Raw genomic sequence first — 19,228 nt, 5'->3', positions numbered from 1 at the left:
TCAATACAAATAAGAGAAATACATTTTTAAATACTAAATTATTCTAAAAATTGTTAATCATTAATTAAAAAAATGATATTCATTCTTTAATACTATAGAAATACAAATATGTTGTATTTTTAAGTTAACTAGGCCCAAGTTAACCGACTATATGTATTTCTAGCTAATGTTAACCACCTATGAGCATTTTTTAGTAACTAGGCGGAGTTAAAGAAACTCTCATCTGCACTATACCTTGTAGCGAGTACTCGGAGAATACTCGGCCTTGTAAACCTACTTTTACAATATTGCCTCAAATAAGTTAATTTCCTTATATATCGATGATGTAATGTTGTATTACTTAATACCTATATAATTTTAGAACTAATTGTTTTTAGATTTTCATAAAGATAAGCAAGGAAAATTATCGATACCGAGAGAAATGAGTTGCAACTTGTCAAGCCATGAATTGACTCGAGTTGACAGTGTCAAGCAGTGACTCGTGATAATGTGATGTTCAGTAATTTTTTTTAAAGAATACCGCAACACCTAAACATACATGAAACTTTGTTTTTTTGGTTTACCTACTTATTTCAAATTCAACACTTATAAATTGATAATTTTCTAAATAGGTTAAAGAAAATACAGAGGTTGAAAAAAACCTCAGCGGCTAGTCGAAAACTATATTATATAGGACATAAAAATTTAGAAAAATCAAAGTTGATTGACCCCACACTCTATATGTTGGATCTTTTCGTAACCAACGATAATTGCGTCATCAGACAGGGCTCTGAAGTCTTAGACTAGGAAAGGCCACCTTCGCATCCAAACCAGTGTTGAGGATGCCAAAGCTTTGCGTATCTTAATACATTGTCATGAAACAAAAAAAAGACAAAGACATTGCAAAATTGGATTTAAAAACAAAGCAAAACGAAATATCGTTTAGTTTTTCTACCACTACAAAACTTGCTAAATTGAACATAACGACTGTAAATAACTAGTTACAATTTTGCATAAATAGTAGATCCAATAATAGCAACAATACAAAACAAAAACTGATATTGTCACCATTTCCATACAATAGAAAGAGCCAAACACACCACATAAATGGGTACATAAAGGACTTCTTGTTACTATTGTGATATCATATATGTACTACAATATTTTAGATTGTACAAGTACTCTAGCTTCATGCATTAAACACTTGTACTGTTAATACAAGTAACCTTCGATCCAATTTCTTCATTTTTTACCATGGTAAAATGGTGTAACAGATTGCAAATCTCAGTTTTGGTTGCCAGTTAAATTTGGTTTTTGAACCTTGAAGCCACTTTAACATGAAAATTTCGTAAGGGTTTGAGATTTGATCGAGTAAAGTCAAAACTGATGAGTTTAAGAATTTGCCTTGGATGTTTAATCGAGTCATTCGCTGCTAATACCAGGTACAAGCTTGGTATTTTCAAGATTCGTTTGTTTACTAATTTCAATTTCGAAGACATAACTCGGATACGGAAAATAGTCTTGAGAACTAATAAATGCGCAAAAATTATTGAAATCACGACTTGTGAATTATATTTTTTTCATTTTTACCCCGTCTAATACGGGTTTAAAGCAAAAGGCCAAACACACCCAAAAAATGGTTGCATAAAGGACTTGTCACATTATGCATCATCATATATGTACTACAATATTAGCTGGTACAATAACTTCATGCATTAAACACTTGTACTATTGATAATATTTAACCTTCATTCCATTTTCTTCTTTTTTTACCACGGTAAAAACCCACGAGGTAAATTAGAAAAAAGAAAAAAAAAGTAGCTCTCTCATAACTCTCAAGTCAAGTCCTTTAGTACAAAATTCCCGTTGTACCCTTCGGTTTAGGTTGAAATCACTGGTTAAGCAGCCACGACAGCACCGGAGCGAAAAGGATATTTTGGGGAAGTAGAAGTTTCGTTAACCGAAGATTCATTACGTTCTTTCTTCCTTAAAGCTCTCATTGAAGCCGAAAGATTCTTGGTTTTTTCTTTGGTTTCGTCTATGTAAATCTGTTCTGATCTACAATCTTCACTACAGAACGGTGTGTCACCTCTGCAAATTTAGTAACAAAACATGTTAGAAATGAAATTAAAGCATGTACAAAACATATGATTTTGATCTATATTTGGTAATTATATTTTGTTGAAAACTTTACCAAATGATGAAAGAATTAAATGAAATCACATCAAAATTTGGGGTGTGCACGGTTCGGTTTGGGGCTAAAACCGGACCGAAATCGAAACTTCAGTTTTGGATTTTTGAAAACCGTCCGGTTATTCTTTTTTTTTTTGTGTGTTAATTCGGTTTTTCGTTGTTTTCTAAAGTTGTGTATTTCGTTCGGTTTCGGTTTTTCCGGTTCCGTTAAAATTTTCGGTTTGGATTGAGGTTTACTGATTTTGTTGTTTGGATTCGGTTTAGGTTTTTTCGGTTTTCCAATTGAACTTCAAAAGTTTTTGGCCGGGAAAGAATTGACACAAAATAATGAATTTGAGTCACTAAATTATGTTGGTTATCAAAAATTAATTAGTTATTATACATTTAGACTTAAATATTTAAGTTAGTTGTATATTAAATTTTTATAAATTACTTAACAGAAAATAAAAATCTATAAATTCAGTTCGGTTTTCATAAACTCAAAAAAAAATAATAATAATAATAATAATAAAACCAAACCACCGGTTCTGTTTCAGCTGTTTTTCCGGTTTGGGTATTCGGGTCTCGGATCTGTTTTTTCGGTTTCATGCACACCCGAAACAAAACTCAATTACCAAACAAAGAATGGGTAAACTGTTTCAAATGATTACCTGTACATGAAGATGTCTCTATTATGGCCAAGTGTTTTCTTACAAAGAAAACAAGCGTCCAAGAAATGAGGCTGTTGTTCATCGAATCTTGTATTTGATGAAAAGTGCCTTCCGGATCTGGGAGAAGTTAAGGACGAGAGGTTTTTTAGTGACGCTTTTCGTGGTGAGTATAAAGGTTTGGTTATTGACGTCGAAAACCCGGTGTTTTCGATATCGGAAATAGAAGCGAGACCCGTGTTTTCTTCGGGGAAATAGTAAGGCCGTCGTGTGGTGGCTGATGATGACTCCATTGTTCTGGTGACCAAAGGGTGGAGGAAATTGATGGGAATGAGGTGGGGTTTATAAAGAAAATTTGGTGAAAGCGGGTCGGGTCAGGTCAAGTTGGGTTGGGTTTGGTTGTCGGGTCGGGTTGAGTGAGTATGAACTATGAAGTATAAAGTAGTATACCATGGGAACATGAATCTATTGGCTGAAGGAAGAATGGGTTGTGTGATTTGAGAGTAGACTTTTGGACACGTGTGAATGAGTGTGTGTGTTTGTGATCCCAGTAAAAAATATTTATGTAACCAAAAGGGTATTTAGTTTACGTGTCACCGGGTGTTGATGTTAGATTAGGTGAATTTGTGGCGCTTGGTAGTTGGATTCTTTATTTGAACGGGTTTTATTATACTGTTTTTTTGGTACTTTTAGGTTACTGTTTACAAGTGTTGGTCATAGCTGAGGGTTTTTCTCGAATTGAAAGACGAATGCATACTAATCGATGAATTTAGTTATAGGGGATTCATTAACCGTTCTAATAAAATATGCAAAAACAAAAAGGAAAAATAAAAATGTGTTAGTTAGTAGGGGGTGTTATATTTTACGCATGAGACATGTGTTGTGAGAAAGTGAAATGTAATGGGAAAGTAATACATATTTTGGAAATGAAATGATGAGATTGTTGGGAATTTCGGTTAAAGGCCGTGACTTGGCGTGCAAGGTTAAGTAATGAGATTTAAGGAGTGGATAATTATAAACAATTAAATGTGTTTAGATTTAATTGTTAGCATAATTATTATGTTCTATTATTTAGCAATCATAGTTGTAGTCTAATTGTAACAGGTTAGATGATAAATACCCGTGCTTTGGGGTTTAGAGATTGTGATTGTGTAATCAGGTAATTGAGTTTTGTGAAGTTTCTCAATAATAATATTCGTGTTCGTGTGCTTAGCCAAATTAACGTGTCTCGGTTTTGAGTTTGTGTTCAATACCTGGTACCAATTCCATTAATTGGTATCAGAGCCAAGTTTAAGAAATCGATAATCGGTCGGCGGCGATCGGTGGTTTGAGGAGGAGTTATTAATCGACGCAAATCGGAACCGAGTTGGGTTTCCGATTGGGGTGTTGCAAAGGATAATTTTAGATTGGACCAAGGGTTTGGTTTTGAAAAATAGTTCAGGGCTAATTCGTTCAACACGTTGAACAAGTGGGTTCAATTCAGAGTTTGTATTTTACTGGGTTAAACGAGTTATGTTTTGACCAAGGTATTGCTTTAAACGATGTGCTCGTGTTGTGATTCGGGAACTAAAGAAGATCAAGTAAGATTGATGTTCGCTCGATTAGATGACCGGGATTGCAGCCAAATGAGTGGTTATTCAAGTTCATACGACCGAGGGAATGGTCGGGGACATGGTCACAGAGGTAGTCGAGTTCGGGGGAGCCGAAGAACACATCTATGGATCAAGAAAAGTTCCAAGGAGATCAAGGCCAAGATGGTTGTGAGGTCCGAGAAGGACAAGATCGTGGGTCAAATCAAACAGGCAAACGTGAACATCAAGGCCAAGATGGTTGTGAGGTCCGAGAAGGACAAGATCGTGGGTCAAATCAAACAGGCAAACGTGAAATGCTCGGGGTTGAAGTTTCACCTATTTCGAGTCAGAAATTAGGGGGTGATTGTTGGAAGTAATTTCGGACTCAAGTCACAAGATGGTGAACTTGAAGGACCAATATTGACAAGTAGGTCATAGTGGTTATGCTTCCTAATTGTATTGTAATTATAATAGGTAATGTCTTGTCTAACAAGTTAGGTTAGCCTATATAAACCAAGTCATGGTTAGACATTATAGATTGTGGTGTGAGATGCAACCGAGTTAGGGTTCATCCAAGAGACATGCACGAGATGTAACTGAGTTAGGGTTCATCTAGATGTAATCGAGTTAGGGTTCATCAATAGTCCAACCGAGTTAGGGTTTGATAGAATTTGTAATCAGTTTTTTGAGTAATATTTTCTGATTAATATAAACAAGGGTTATTCGTTTAATCCTTGTGTTGATTATCGATTCGGGACTTGAGAGATGGAGTTAAATAATTGGTTAGCTTGTTAAATTATTAAACAAAAATATTTTAACCTAAATCTTGCTCCCAACTAGCGATGGTCTTCACCCTTTTACTCTCGCACCTCCGTTAGTGCTCTTGTGTTGTGGTTTTTGTATATGAGTTGTCGACATGGTAAGGCTTAGAGTATCTACAACAAGGGGATTTTCATCTTGTCTGGATCTCATGGCACCATGGTAGGCAAGCAAGAAACCAACTCCATCATTGTAGACATCAAGTTTGTGGATCAGATCCTTTTCGGCAAACCTGTAAAGAAATTCACATGTGGTCCGCTTTCTCTCTCATTCACACACACACACACACACACACACACACACATATATATAGGTATCGGATCATTTCAGAAGTTTTTTTACAGCAAGAAGTGAGAGAAGTGAAGGTGTAACTTCATTAATCTCTAATTTTAATATTTTTAGTTGGGTTTATGAAGGTTTGTTGTTGTGGGGGAAATGAGGTTTTTGAGAAAAAATTGAAATCTGATGCGACGATGATATGTCGGCTTGTATGACTTTATTGTTGTAGATGCTCGTCTCATATGTTGAAGGGAGAAGGTGATAAGGCACGAGGTTTGGTCACCATGGAGTTTTTAACATTGTGAATGCACCTAAAACATCTCATATGGATGCTTTTACTAAGGTCCTTCATTGACAAAAACGTGTCGCAGGTAGGGGTGTTAATCGGGTTAACCGGTCGGGTTTCGGGTTAATCGGGTCGGGTTATTCGGATTTTAAAAAAGAAAAAACTAACCCGTAACCCGACCCTATTAAGGTTCGGGTTTGTCAGGTTCGGGTTAATCGGGTTTCGGGTTAGTCGGGTCGGGTTATTCTGGTTGGTCGGGTTAATCGGTAATTTTAAGCTTGATTTCATAGTTCTTTACATTAGATGTATAGATCTTAGTTTGTACTACGGTACAGAGCTTAGGGGGTGTTCATGGTCCGGTACTAGAACAAAAACTAATGGCTTAACCGTCTTTCTAAAATCTCTTGATATCCTTTATGATCTATAAAAAAAGTAGAGGCTTTTGTATGTATGTTTCGGGCATGTTTTTGTGTGTGTGTGTGTGCACATATATATATATATATATATATATATATATAGGGGAAGGTTAACGTACAAATGAAATTAGAGTGCTAAACATGATAATCAAATAGAGTAATTATAATACAAGTAGAGTAATTATGTAATTAAATCATAGAGTATTTATGTAATTACTCTATAGAGTAATTACATAATTACTCTATTTGTATATATAATTACTCTACTTGATTCTCACGTTTAGCACATTATTTCATTTGTATTTGATCTAAACCCTATATATATATATTTATGAATACGGTTTCTGGAATAATTTTAGTTAATTGATTATAACTGTTTAGTACAACATCATTTAAAAAATAATAATTAACTAAAAAGACAGAAAATGCATGCAAGTTTAAAAACCAATTTGTGTATCATATATAATTGGTTAATGAGAATTTAGATTGGTATTTGAAAATAAGTCAATAGCTAAAGCAATCATACTCTAACTTTATTGTAGATTAAAAGAATGAGAATTTGTTGTGTTGGCAAGAAAGATTGAAGTAAACTAATTAAGCCCAATATAATTATTATATAGTATAAATGTAAAGTGTAACTATTAATCGGGTCATTCGGGTTAACCCGAAACCCGATTTTCTTTCTATAACGAACCGGAAACCCGAACCTAATAACTATTTTGGTTAATCGGGTTAACCCGAATAAACCGATTAATATGTTTTGACCCAACTAACCGACCCTACTTAACTTATTCGGGTTCGGTTCAAGTCGGGTTAATCAGCTTCGGGTATTTTGAACACCCCTAATCGCAAGCCCCTTTTCTTCATTCTTGCTCAGAAACACTAAAAAATGAGTATCTAGATGTAACCACATAGAAAATGATTTAATGAACTATAGATGATGCCAAAAGTGTGAAAATCCATAAAAATCACTTATTTATTTGTGCGTTTTGTATTTATCTAATAATATGGCAAACAGTATTTTAATGCATCAACATAAAGTATTAAACGACAACATGGTTGTACAATTATAAACTGAATTAATACATGCATGTGTACATAAACTTATTACCATTATTATTCATTTTTTTATGAAAAGCTAATGGTTTGGTTTGCGCTAGCACTATCAAATTTTGTAACAGTTGTGTATTTGTGTGTTTTTTTTATTTGGATATATCCTCATACATCACCCTTCACATGTCTATACGACTCGAATAGGCCTATAAGGGCGTATAGGGTACGAATGACTAACAGGGGACAAAAAACAACTTTTTACAGCCTATACAATCATATAGACCTATACGAGTCGTATAAGCATTAAATGACTCATATTACTCCTAACAAACCATAACACCTATACGGCCGTATCTGGCTATACGACCGTATAGAAATCATTTGTGAAAAAATTCATACCACCTTTTGAACACTGTTAATCGCTGCTGAAAAACGATTGTACGAGCCGTGTAGTGCTATACGACCCGTATAGACTATTATAAAGTGTATCATAATATAATCTTAAACGACTGTTTTTAATGTATAACTACAAATTACTTTGCAAAGTGTGTTATGTAAATATTAATAGCCAATTTATTTTATTCTAAAATAGCATATCATTCAAGTTTTTAATATAAAACATAATTCTATATAAGTGAAATAACACATGAAAGGGTCGAAAAGAAGATGAGCTAAAATTGATTAAAAAAATAGGGAATATACCATAAAATAGTAACAAACTTTTAAAAGTGTTCCAATTAGGTCACTTATGCATATTTTCTCAAATTGGGTCAATAAATCTTCAAATCGAGTCTCACCGATTTTTTTGTGCGTCAAGAAAGAAATGGAGGATAAGATGTGGGGGTCGGAATTTGCAATATATGTAGTTATAACTAAAAAAAATAAAAAACATAAATTATTTTTAAAATTCAAAAATAAAAAATAAAATCCACGTCGCCACTCAACGTCAACATAAAAAAAAAATTCCTATGTGGAACAAAAAAGAAAAAAGCTAAAAAAAACATGTTAAAACCTTTAATTTAATAAAATATAAAATTGAGTGACTTAATTGTAACACTTTTTAAAGTGAGTGACTTAATTGAAACACTTTTGAAACTTGGTTACTATTCTATAAAGTTGCCCCAAAAAAATATTGTGCGAGTCAAATAATATATCTGGATAATGGCTACATGTTAAAGTCATAAGTCACATATATGAAATATATGGTCATAAATTTTTTTTCAAAACATTGTCTATACGATGAAGGCTACATATGATGTTAAAGTCATAAATCACATATATTAAATATATGGTCATAAAAAAATGTCTATACGGCTCGGCCCGTATAGGCATATTCGACCCATATAGGGCTATAAGAGGCACTATAAACGATGACCGTTAACATCAGACACAAACTAACACGATTTAGGTGTTATACAACCGTATAGCCCTATACGAACCGCATATGAAAAAAATGGTGTGTGAGGATCTCAAGTGGTGTGGGAGGATTCTAAGCCATTCTATATATATTTAAAGTTATAATAAGTGCAAACATGTAGGGAAATAATAAGTGAATTTAGTGAAATTAGGATTTATAGTTAGACTATTAGTTATAGGGCTACAACAAGGATGACAAAAGTGAAATGACATGGTAACGAGGCTTAAACACTGCATTGGGCGTTAACGCCTGGGAGATACAGAAGGAAATAGTAACATGGTAAGGGAGCTTTAACAAGGAAATGGTGGGGCCCAATTGCTTTAACAATGAAATTGTGAGGCTTTAATGTGATAACGGCGTTTTAAACCGCATTGTGATGTTAAAGTGATGTATTTGTTAAAGCCTTACTGTCTACGTAACAATGACGCGGTGCTTTAATTTGACATTTAAACCCAAACACAACAAATAATCTTATTAAGTAAAGTTTTGATGCAATGGTGAAACTAGAGAAAGGAATCTTTGGATATCTTGAAAAATATATAACCTTTTCCACTTTTCCTTCACCTGTTCAAGAGAGAGTGATGCAAAACGTTTATATCATGGACAACAAAGTCTTGTGAAATAACCACAAAGAAAAAAAGGTTGATGTTTGTAAAAGGTAATAGAATTGAAAGAACTTTATGAGTCTTAGAAATTGTATTTTCTTTTTCATATTAGAATCCAAGACACTATTTACAAAGGTTAACAAACTACTTGTCATTGTAGTTGCACCCGTAAAATAACAACTCGATTAAATCTTCAATCCAATATGCTCCCTTAAACTAAATAGTCGAAGAAACTAAATCTTGGATTGAAGTTATTTTACACAATGAAAATAACCCAATTGTTAAAAAATCAACAATCCGACAAGTAACTATAGGCACTCGGCGAGCTCTAAGAGTTTGTTATATAATTGTATCTCAAATAAAGGGAAAATCAATCTCAAGGTGATTCATATACTAATAAAATACCAAAATAGTTAAATATATACCATGAATACTCTCACACCATAAAGTAGGCGTTAGTAAGTTATAATGGTAACTAATGAAGCACACATGTTGCCTAGCGAAGTTTACAACTATGTGTTAAATAAATGATGCATAATATCGTTATATGGACGCACAATTATATCGTTTCTTTGAACACTAACTAGTTAGGTTGTGTCCGAGAGACACATAATATATGTTAGCAAGATGATGATCATCTCTACATCCGGTTTGTCAACAGCAGCACAAACATGCAGATCATAATTGGAATAAGACATGAGAACTAGTCTACTATAAATCACGAAGAATATTTTTGACTGCAATCCAATGTTTGTTAGTAGACTTCTACATTGTTTTCATGGGTTAGAAATATATCCAAATTCTTCACATAGGCTTGTCTAGTTGAGTTGTGACCCATTAAGTTGCTTCTAATGAGTCTTCCTGCCTTTCGCTTAACTTTGTTAGGTCTAGATTATGCCATAGAAGTTGGTCATTTTGTTGTGTTGATTCGCTTGCTAGTTTCTATGCTTGAACGTTGTTAGGTTGGCTATTTTGGGTTTGGTAAAATAGTCTCTCTTTTCAAATTTTTTTTTTTGTGTTTATTGTTACTCTTGATGTGCTTTATGTGTTGTTTTTACGTGTTTCTAATTAAATTGTTGTTCCAAGGTATATATATGTACAAATTAGAGATTAGATCGGTAGTTCAGTACTATATCAAAAATACCGAAACAAAACACGAGTGAAAATATAAACGGAATTTTATACAAGTTTTGTCAATTGGTAATAAAAATGAATACAAATACCGTTACGTTTAAAGTTTTAACACACACATCATCCCCTATACTCCAACACTTACGTTTGATTCTTTTGTTGCTATCTTTCACTACACCACACCTCACGTCTCGTGGGTCCTAAGCATTGACAAATCAACCTGTACCGTCATGTGGACCCCACCAAGTGGATGCTTCTCCCCTCCTTTTCATCAAACTTGTTTCAACATAACCTTCATCCTCTTCATTGTCTTCACTTTCTATCCTATACTTTGCTAAGCATCTTGTTTGTTTCTTCATCTATGCTTTTGTTATATTATACACGCAAATCATGCTTTAATATTTTAAACTATTATTGATTGGATTATGATAATATATATTTACAATTTTATCTATCTAGGGTAATCTCACTCTAGCGAATAAATAACTTCGTGTGACCCCTAAGTTTCGATTATGTTATTTCAATACAATATTTTAATAGAGATAAACATAGATCAGTTTTTTATTAAGGGTAAACATAGTTTTTATTCATTAGAGTGAGATTGAGTTTAGCAACAACAGTAAAAATTAGAAACGTTATTAATCAACTTACCAATGAGAATTATTATCATATATTCTATCATAGCTTGGATTGTTAAAGTTCATAGTTATTTTTAATGACACGTATCATATCCGTAACAAGAGAAACGAAAACAAAAACAAAAACACATGTTCTTCAACAAAACTATGATTGACAACCAGAAATTGAAGTATATTTACAAAGACTTCATGACTCTCTGTCTCTATCTATAATAGATTCAAACATGCAGAACATGAAAACCTAGAATCAATCAAATACAAAACTAAACAAAGAACAATATCTAAATCTAAAAATAGAATTCTAAAAATAAGATAACACAACTTATAAAGTAAGGGAATAGTTAAAATGGACAAAAATGAGAAGTATGAGAAAGATTTGTGGCAAAAACAAAAAACCTAAAAACATTCAAACAAAATAATAAAGTCATAACTCAACATAAATAAAAAACGAAAAAATTAAAAAAAATACAATGTCTCCTGTCATTCCCGTTCCAGAAAAAAAACGACGAAAAGACACAATGCCTTAAAAAGAGACACAATGACGGAAATAAATAAAAAACACAATGATAATAAAAAAAAGACACAATAGGTCATTAAATATAACACAATGTTGAACAAAATATAATACAATGTTAAGTATTACAACATAATGCAAAAGAAAAAAGATACAATTAATGATAAAAATAAACAAAAACAAAATAATAAATAAAAAGGCACAACGATATTTTTTTCTCAGCATTGTTTTTTTTTAAGAAATGAGGAAGGCGGTGGAAACATTTTATGTTTTTTACTTTTTTAATTTTTTTATTAGATTTTTTTTTGTTACAAAATTTTCTTATAATTCTCATTTTTATCACACTTTGTAGAATAACCTGACCCGGTAATGTAATACCCAAAACGAAATAATATTCAAAAACCAACTTTACAACGTTCTTAAGTCTTAACCCAAACCGGACTCCGTCCAAGATTTTGACCGGATTCATCGGTGAGCCCAACGATTAACTCCAACAGTTTGTACTGGTAAACATTGTTTAGTAACTTGTATTTCAAACTTGAATATGTGCCTATGAACCCGAGTCAAATGAATAAGTTGTATGACTGGTATTATAACAAGAATCTCTAAAATTAAAGACAGGACTAATTAATATGGCAATGCATCTTTGTCAAAGTCATCGGACTTCATACTTGTATTACGAGGGTTCTTAAATTCGGGTGCCCATATTTTCCAACTTCACATGTTATGGGTAAAGAGGCTAATTATAAGGGTATTTTGTGTTTGGTCAATGCCTTGCCTACCTCAATTATTTTGTTAACAGCCTGAATATTTTGACTAATTTGTTACTTGGTAATTATGATTCTGAAGTTATATTAATTTATACAAACAATCTTAGTTTTTAATATAGTAGAATCGATACCGTAACAACCAAAACTGCTCAATTTTACCTTATCACATCTCTAACCAGTGACGGATTTAAGAAAAGTTGACGGGTAAATCGCAACTTCTCAACCTATACTTTATCCGCCCTTAGCCTAACATGCAAAATATAAGCGGGTTTCTCATCAGATTATTTACGAATAATTCGCTAAACATTCGATTCGTTTATAGCCTTAGTTGAAGGTTTATAACAACTAGTTTTATTTAATTGTAATATTTATCTACATAACTTTATACGTCAAGATCGTTGATTTTCCCTTAATTTATGCCTAAGTCACGACAAAAGTCTATGGGTAGTGGAATACTTTGTTCCCCAAATGTGAGGATGTGACCGCTGCCCGCGGGCAGTTTCATTCGTAAAAGTATAATATTTATAAATAAAAAGTAAGAAGAATCCTTTTCTCTTTATTAAATTCAGATATTTTCTATAAAGTTGACTAGTTTTATAATCAACATAACCTTACTTTAATAAGTGATTTAAAATTAAATTCCCTTTCTTTTTTTCACTTTCTTTTATTGTTTAGCTTCGGGAAAGAAAATATAATTACAATTAACAAAATAGGTAAACGAGCAAAAATTGACTGCAGCCTCTTTTAGAATGATAAAACCGATCTTATAAGCTTATAGGTTGAAGAAACACTAAGTGAACCCCGGGCAGATTACGGGTAACCTGGGGGTTAGATAGATGTTTCCCACGAGGGGTTAGACCCGGCAAAGATGGTTCTTCTGATAACCTGCAAAACAGACACCGTGAGCTTGTCACTGAGAATGGGAGGGGTTCCTCCTTGTGACCACCCTCCGGCGTGAGAATCAGACTAGATTGCTCTTTAAATATAAATGTATATTAAGAGATTGCTAGAGCAGATATCAGGTATAATATGATGATAATGTGATAAGATATGATAAGATGAGATGGTCATACCATTTGTGGTATTTATAGCCGAAGGTAGGTTTCCAGGGAGGTGTGGCCTGCTGAATAGTATTCCTGTTCTACCAACAGTGGCCTACGCACGTGCCCTGCTGGTAGTTGGTGGGTAGGCAGCGGCTGATAGTGACCAGGCCTGCTGTGTACCATTCCTTTTCCACCAACTGCCGGCTATGCACGTGGTATGACAGTAGTTGGTGAGTAGGCAGCGGCTAATAGTGACATACAGTACAGGAGCATGCTGCTCGCCATACTGTTGTCAATAAGCTGTCGTATCTTTAGTCAGATCTTTTGCCCATACCTCGTCAGGTACAGTACAGAAGATCTTCCCGTATCGTACGGACTGGCTTATGGGCGGGAGTATTCCCCCTCCCGCCTTTGTGCGGGATTGTTCCCGGCTTTGCTCATTCCTTCAGGTGACACTGAGTGATTGAGAGCTAAGTGCCTTGTGCGTGTAGCCTTGCTGCGCGGGTGGCCTTCCCTGATGGCTTGTATCCGCAGCTGCGGGAACAGGCAGAGTCCTTCACCATTGGGAGGCATTTCCTGCGGGAACAGCTTGCGTACTGCGCGTAAGGACGTCACGTCTCTGAGCATGGTTGGTCCTGCGGATCCAGTTGGTTTCTGCGCAGACGTCCCTCTTCAAGGTGAGTCTTGCGGGTCCAACTGGGCTCTGCTGGGACCTACCTCTTCAAGTCCCCCCAGTCCAATGTTCTTCTCATGAGTGTTTAATAAAGTGAGGTGAACTTTTGGACTTAAGCAAAGGGTTTTGAAAAGGGTTTTTTAAGGTTTTCTATGGGGATTCTTCCCGCGGAAGTCCTTGTCACTTGCAGAAATTCCCGACTTTCCTGCTTGATCTTTGGGTATGATGCGGGTAGGTCTGTAACCTCCTCGCAAGTCAGGAGCGTTGAGTCCCACTTGTGTGGATTCTCCATGAGGTTTTGGTAGTTTTGAACAGAGTGATCAATTATGTTAAAACCACCAATTCCATCCTGGAGCTTCAAACAATGTAGTTCTCGACGTTCCCCGCTATGCGGGGATGTTATTTCCGTTTCCGCAAGCATTGCCCAGAAGATCCTTCTTGGTTTCAATTCCCTGCGGAGCGCTAGGTATGTGAAGGGTTTTGCCTTGACACTGTACCCGCGCTCGTCTTACGGTTACTTGGTTGCCAAGGTATTCTTGGCTTCAATTCCCTGCGGGTGCTAGGTATGTGAAGGGTTTTGCCTTAACACTGTACCCGCATCCGTCTTACGGTTACTTGGTTGCCAATGTAATGGGTATTTTCCCGCTTACTTTTGAATCTTTTTGAATTTTTTTGAAATTCGAAGAGTTGGTGAAAGGATAAGAACAGTCCAAACCTCTGAAACGTCGTGCGACGGTTTCTTCTGACTGTGTCAGGACGTGCAGGAAGGTATGGTGACGTGACAGTACATGGTCATTCCAGACGCCTTTTCAGGCGCGTGGGCGCGATTTTTCGGGCGCGTGGCCGCGAAATTAATGGTATGCGTCCTGTCAACAGCTGTTGCCAGCTTGCTCTTTGCCACGTGTCATAGTTTCATTGTACCTTCGATTTATCTCTCTTCCGCATTAAATGCATCGCATTAATTGCGATTAGTATATAAAGGGGGAGAGGGTTCTTTGTAATCCACACTTTCACTCTTCTCTTCATCTTCAGAACGATTTCCGGCGAATACTCATCTTTCAGTCGAGCATTCTCTTGAAATCGTTTTCTTCTTTCTTTTGCAAGATGTCGTCTCGTGATCTCGAATCTACAGCCGATAACAAGAGTACTGCTGGCGAGTGCCAGTGTGCTCTGCCTGTCGATCTGTATCAGTACGTCGTCAGGAAGTTCATGCTCGAGTCTCTCGAGCCTGAGTTTCCTGAACCCCATCAGACGGTGTACGATGCCCCCAGAGGCAAGATCGGGGTATATGCTGCATTCTTTGTTTATGGGAATCTTAGGTTCCCATTGACAAAGTTTGTGTACCATGTCCTGGAGAGGCACGGTGTGCACCTGACCGAGGTGCACCCGATGGCGATTGCCAAGATTCGGCACTTCGAGTGGGTGTGCCGGATTCTGGGCATTGAGCCCTATGTTGACCGCCTGATGACCTTTTACACTTGGAGGTGCATCCAGGGGTGGTATACCCTGATAACCCGGATAAAGGGTTTGAAGATTTGCGCAACCGAGCGCAGTCTTCGCGCGTGGAAGCGGGAGTTCTTCTTCATCTCCGCCCGTGCCATCCCCCTTGCCATGAAATTCAAGAATGGGCAAGCACTTCCCAGCCTTCACGCCTCCAACTACCAGGAGGCGGAATGGTTCTCGAGGATATCCCGAGTCCAATCTCCGGTTTACCGGTTTGCGGAGTCCGGGATGGTGATGCTCGGGATGAGCCGGGTGTGGAAGGATGCGGATGCGCGAAAGATCCCGATCGTCCTCGAATACGGTTTGAACTCTGTTCCTTACGGTATGCTCTGCTTCTTTTTGTTGATTTAGAATATCTTCTAACTGTTTCTTTTATTTCAGAGGGGAACGACTTGCAGTCGCTCCTGTATCCGCGGGAGGCTGACGGTCCCGCTCGGATGGGTACTCGCGCTCTAGACGAGAACGAGTTGCCCATCCTAGAACAAACGGCGGATCGGTTCGTGGAGGTCTACCCGCTAGGCCACGAGATCCTGAGCGCCAGGCGGCCAGGTAAGGCGCTATTCAACCCTCGACCCCACAATGTTGAAACCTCTGCTGGAATTCCTCTAATCGTATGTTCTGATGAGGAATCCGCAGATGGTCCTCCGTTGGTGCGGAAGAAGAAGGCTGCCGGAGGGAAGGGGAAGGAGAAGGTGGCCTCCACTGCCGATCCGGTGCCTCGGTCTGATTCGGAGACCGAGAGCGAAGAGGTGGCGGGGAATCCCGGTGGTGATAAGACCACCGCTCCGGAGGCTGCGACTGTCACCTCCGGAGAGCCCAAGAAGACGACGGTGAGCGGCGCAAAGAGGCCGGCTCCATCGGGTTCGTCCCCACCTCTCCGTACCTTTAGGCTCAAGAAAACCCGTAAGTACAAACTTCCTTTAACTTCATAGTTTTCCATCATTAATACTTATCTTCTTTGTGCAGGCGTGGATGTTGACGCATTCCAGGGTGGAGCGCAGAGGAGTACCTCTCCGCCAATGACGGTAGGCTGCCTACCTGAGGCGACGACCCAGGCGCCTGCGGCTGCTTCCGCTGGTTCAGTTGCTCACTCCTTTGAGCCGACTGTTTCAGCTGTGATGACGTCACCGCCGGCTGTGAGTGCTATTTTTACCGCATCTTTCACCGAGCCGGCGGTTACTCTTGCTCCGGATTCCGCAGCCGCGACCGCGGCGGCCGCGGCGGCCTTTACCATGCCTCCTCCGTCATCGGCAACGACGGCCGATCCTTCAGGTATGCATGGGGCGTATCGCCAACCTCTGCCACCTTCCCATCTGCCTGACCTCTTGGATGGATTTCCCTTGGGTTCAGGTGATGGGTTCGGCGGCTATCGGCCTGTTATTGACCCTACAGGTGCGTAGGGTTCTTTTGGCCTATTTTATATTTTTCAATCATCTTTTCCTAACTGCTCTTTGTTTTTTTGCAGTGTCGGATTCCAATGAAGTGTATGTTCCACGATGGAACATTCGCCGAGGAACAACCCTTCGCACCCCTGTGGAGTGCGTGGAGTGGGCTCGTCACGCTGCTCCTAGTGGTGCGTTGGGGGAAGCCATGGCTAGCTACCAGGAGGGTAGGCTAACCAATGAGCTTCGGGTTCTCCTGGCCCGGATGCAGCCGCGCGTCGAGCTGCTTTGTCGTGAAAACGACAAGTTAAAAGCAGCTCGCGTTAAAGAAGTAGCTCAGGAGCGGGCTGTCCGGGAGGAGAACCAAAGACTTACCGCAGTGGCTGCGGAGAAGGAGAAGGCCTTCAAGGCCCTCGAGGTTGAAGTTCAGGCCCGACTCGAGGCCCGTTCCAAGGCTGCCCAAGCTGTTAATGAACAGCTTCGGCTGGCTAAGGAAACTGCAAGGAACGCAACCGAGAGGGCCACCAAGGCTGAAGCTGTTGCTGAGCCTCTACGCGTGGAGAATGAAGAGCTTAAAGCCAAATTAGAGGCTCTCCAGCAGGCTCATGATGCCTTGGCGATGGAAGACGCCAAAAAGCTCCAAGAAATCTTGGACCAGAGGGGGGTGCTTGACCATACTGAGCGGAAGCTAAAGGGCGTCGAAGAGGCTGCTGCAAAGGAAGTGTTGCTTGCCAACCTTAATAAATGTGAAGCCGAACGCGCCTGTACCCAAGCTCAAGCCGCCCTCCAAGAAGCTCTGGTTGCCAAGGAATGGCTTCTTCGAGAAGCGTTGTCTCAGGTAAGCTTTTCATGTCTTTACGCTTTTCTTTGTAAATAGAAAAGGTTCTGATACTTGTATATTTTCTTTTGTAGGTTGTGCATCGAGTCTTCACTGAGACGTCTTATGACGATGCTATGAGCGCAGCCCTCAACGCTTCTCACGAGGATGGGGAAAAGGCCGGCTTCCTGCTTGGTCTAGGGTTCGTTGAGAAAGGCATCCCGCCTTCCAACTTCCCTTTGTTTGATGTAGATACTGAAGCTGTATATGACCAAGCAGTGAATCAGTATGCCGCCTTCCCGCATCCGGTGGTGGAGAAGGTAAACGAAGTTGCTGCTGCTGATGATGGGCTAGCTATCCTTAAATCTTTCCTTGAACTGCCACGCTCTACTGATGGTGCTGGTCCAAGTGGAAGTGGCCCTGAAGCCTGATCCTGAAGATCCCTTCCCACTGCTAGGATAGATTTAGCTTGTATAGATTTATTTTCTTGTAGGCGGGTAGTTACCCGGCCATTCTTGTAATGAATCATTGTGAAATATAAATCTTTGTGCGGGTAAGACCGCTATTTTCTCTGGATTCCTTACTTTATAAACGTTATATGACTTGCATATTTTAGTTTAAATTAGCAATTTTCCAAGTGTTTAAAATAAGTTAACCTTTGAACGTGGTAGATAATAGGTTGAAGTTTTGCTTCCTCTTTCGTGATTGTGCGGGTAGGACCGTCACTTGCACTTAGTAGGATGGCTAAACTTTACCATCTGACCTGCGTGGAGGTTTTCCTCATCTTTTTTTGAAATTTCTAAGTCTTTAGGATAAGTTAACCTTTGAACGTGGTAAATAATAGGTGTGAAGTTTTGCTTCCTCTTTCGTGATTGTGCGGGTAGGACCGTCAATTGCACTTAGTAGGATGGCTAAACTTTACCTATATCTGACCTGCGTGTAGGTTTTCCTCATCCTTTTGTTAGAAATTTTCTTGAATAAGTTAACCGTTCGACGCGCGGTTGTCAATAGGTTAGTGTTCAGTTTCCTCTCATGATTCATGCGGATAGACCGGCACTTTCATTTAATGGGATGACTGAACTTTTCCCCTTCGACTGACCTGCGTGAAGGTTTGCCGTTTTTTGGGTTTATGCGGGTTTTGCCGCCTTCCCCATGCAACGACTTTTCACGTAATTATGCGGTGAAAACCGGCATATCCGTGTTGAATAAATTAACCGTTCGACGCGCGGTTGTTAATAGGTTAGTGTTCAGTTTCCTCTATCATGATTCATGCGGATAGACCGGCACTTTCATTTAGTGGGATGACTGAACTTTTCCCCTTCAACTGACCTGCGTGAAGGTTTGCCGTTTTTTGGGTTTATGCGGGTTTTGCCGCCTTCCCCATGCAACGACTTTCCACGTAATTATGCGGTGAAAACCGGCATATTCGTGTTGGAAGTTCATAAAAGTATAAATGTAAAATCATCAGCGTCGATGTTTTAAGGAGAATCAT

The 19,228-nt window shown here is 38.3% G+C and overlaps 1 protein-coding gene across 1 annotated transcript; it reads right to left on the bottom strand.

The window, feature by feature from the left end:
• Positions 1–1,676: 1,676 nt before the first annotated feature.
• LOC143589788 (FCS-Like Zinc finger 2-like) lies at positions 1,677–3,147 on the bottom strand. The gene is made up of 2 exons (XM_077070449.1): positions 2,823–3,147; positions 1,677–2,070 (listed from the first exon to the last, which is right to left on the bottom strand). Exons 1-2 carry the CDS (start codon positions 3,110–3,112, stop codon positions 1,878–1,880), a joined length of 483 nt encoding a protein of 160 aa, XP_076926564.1. The 5' UTR covers positions 3,113–3,147; the 3' UTR covers positions 1,677–1,877.
• Positions 3,148–19,228: the final 16,081 nt, after the last annotated feature.

This window comes from Bidens hawaiensis, unplaced genomic scaffold (genome assembly GCF_021521415.1).
Source record: "Bidens hawaiensis isolate Kalapana, Puna unplaced genomic scaffold, B.hawaiensis_p1.1 tig00037811_1, whole genome shotgun sequence".
NCBI classification, from domain to species: domain Eukaryota; kingdom Viridiplantae; phylum Streptophyta; class Magnoliopsida; order Asterales; family Asteraceae; genus Bidens; species Bidens hawaiensis.
The sequence above is the reverse complement of the archived record's forward strand: the minus strand, read 5'-3'. Positions and strand labels throughout refer to the sequence as shown.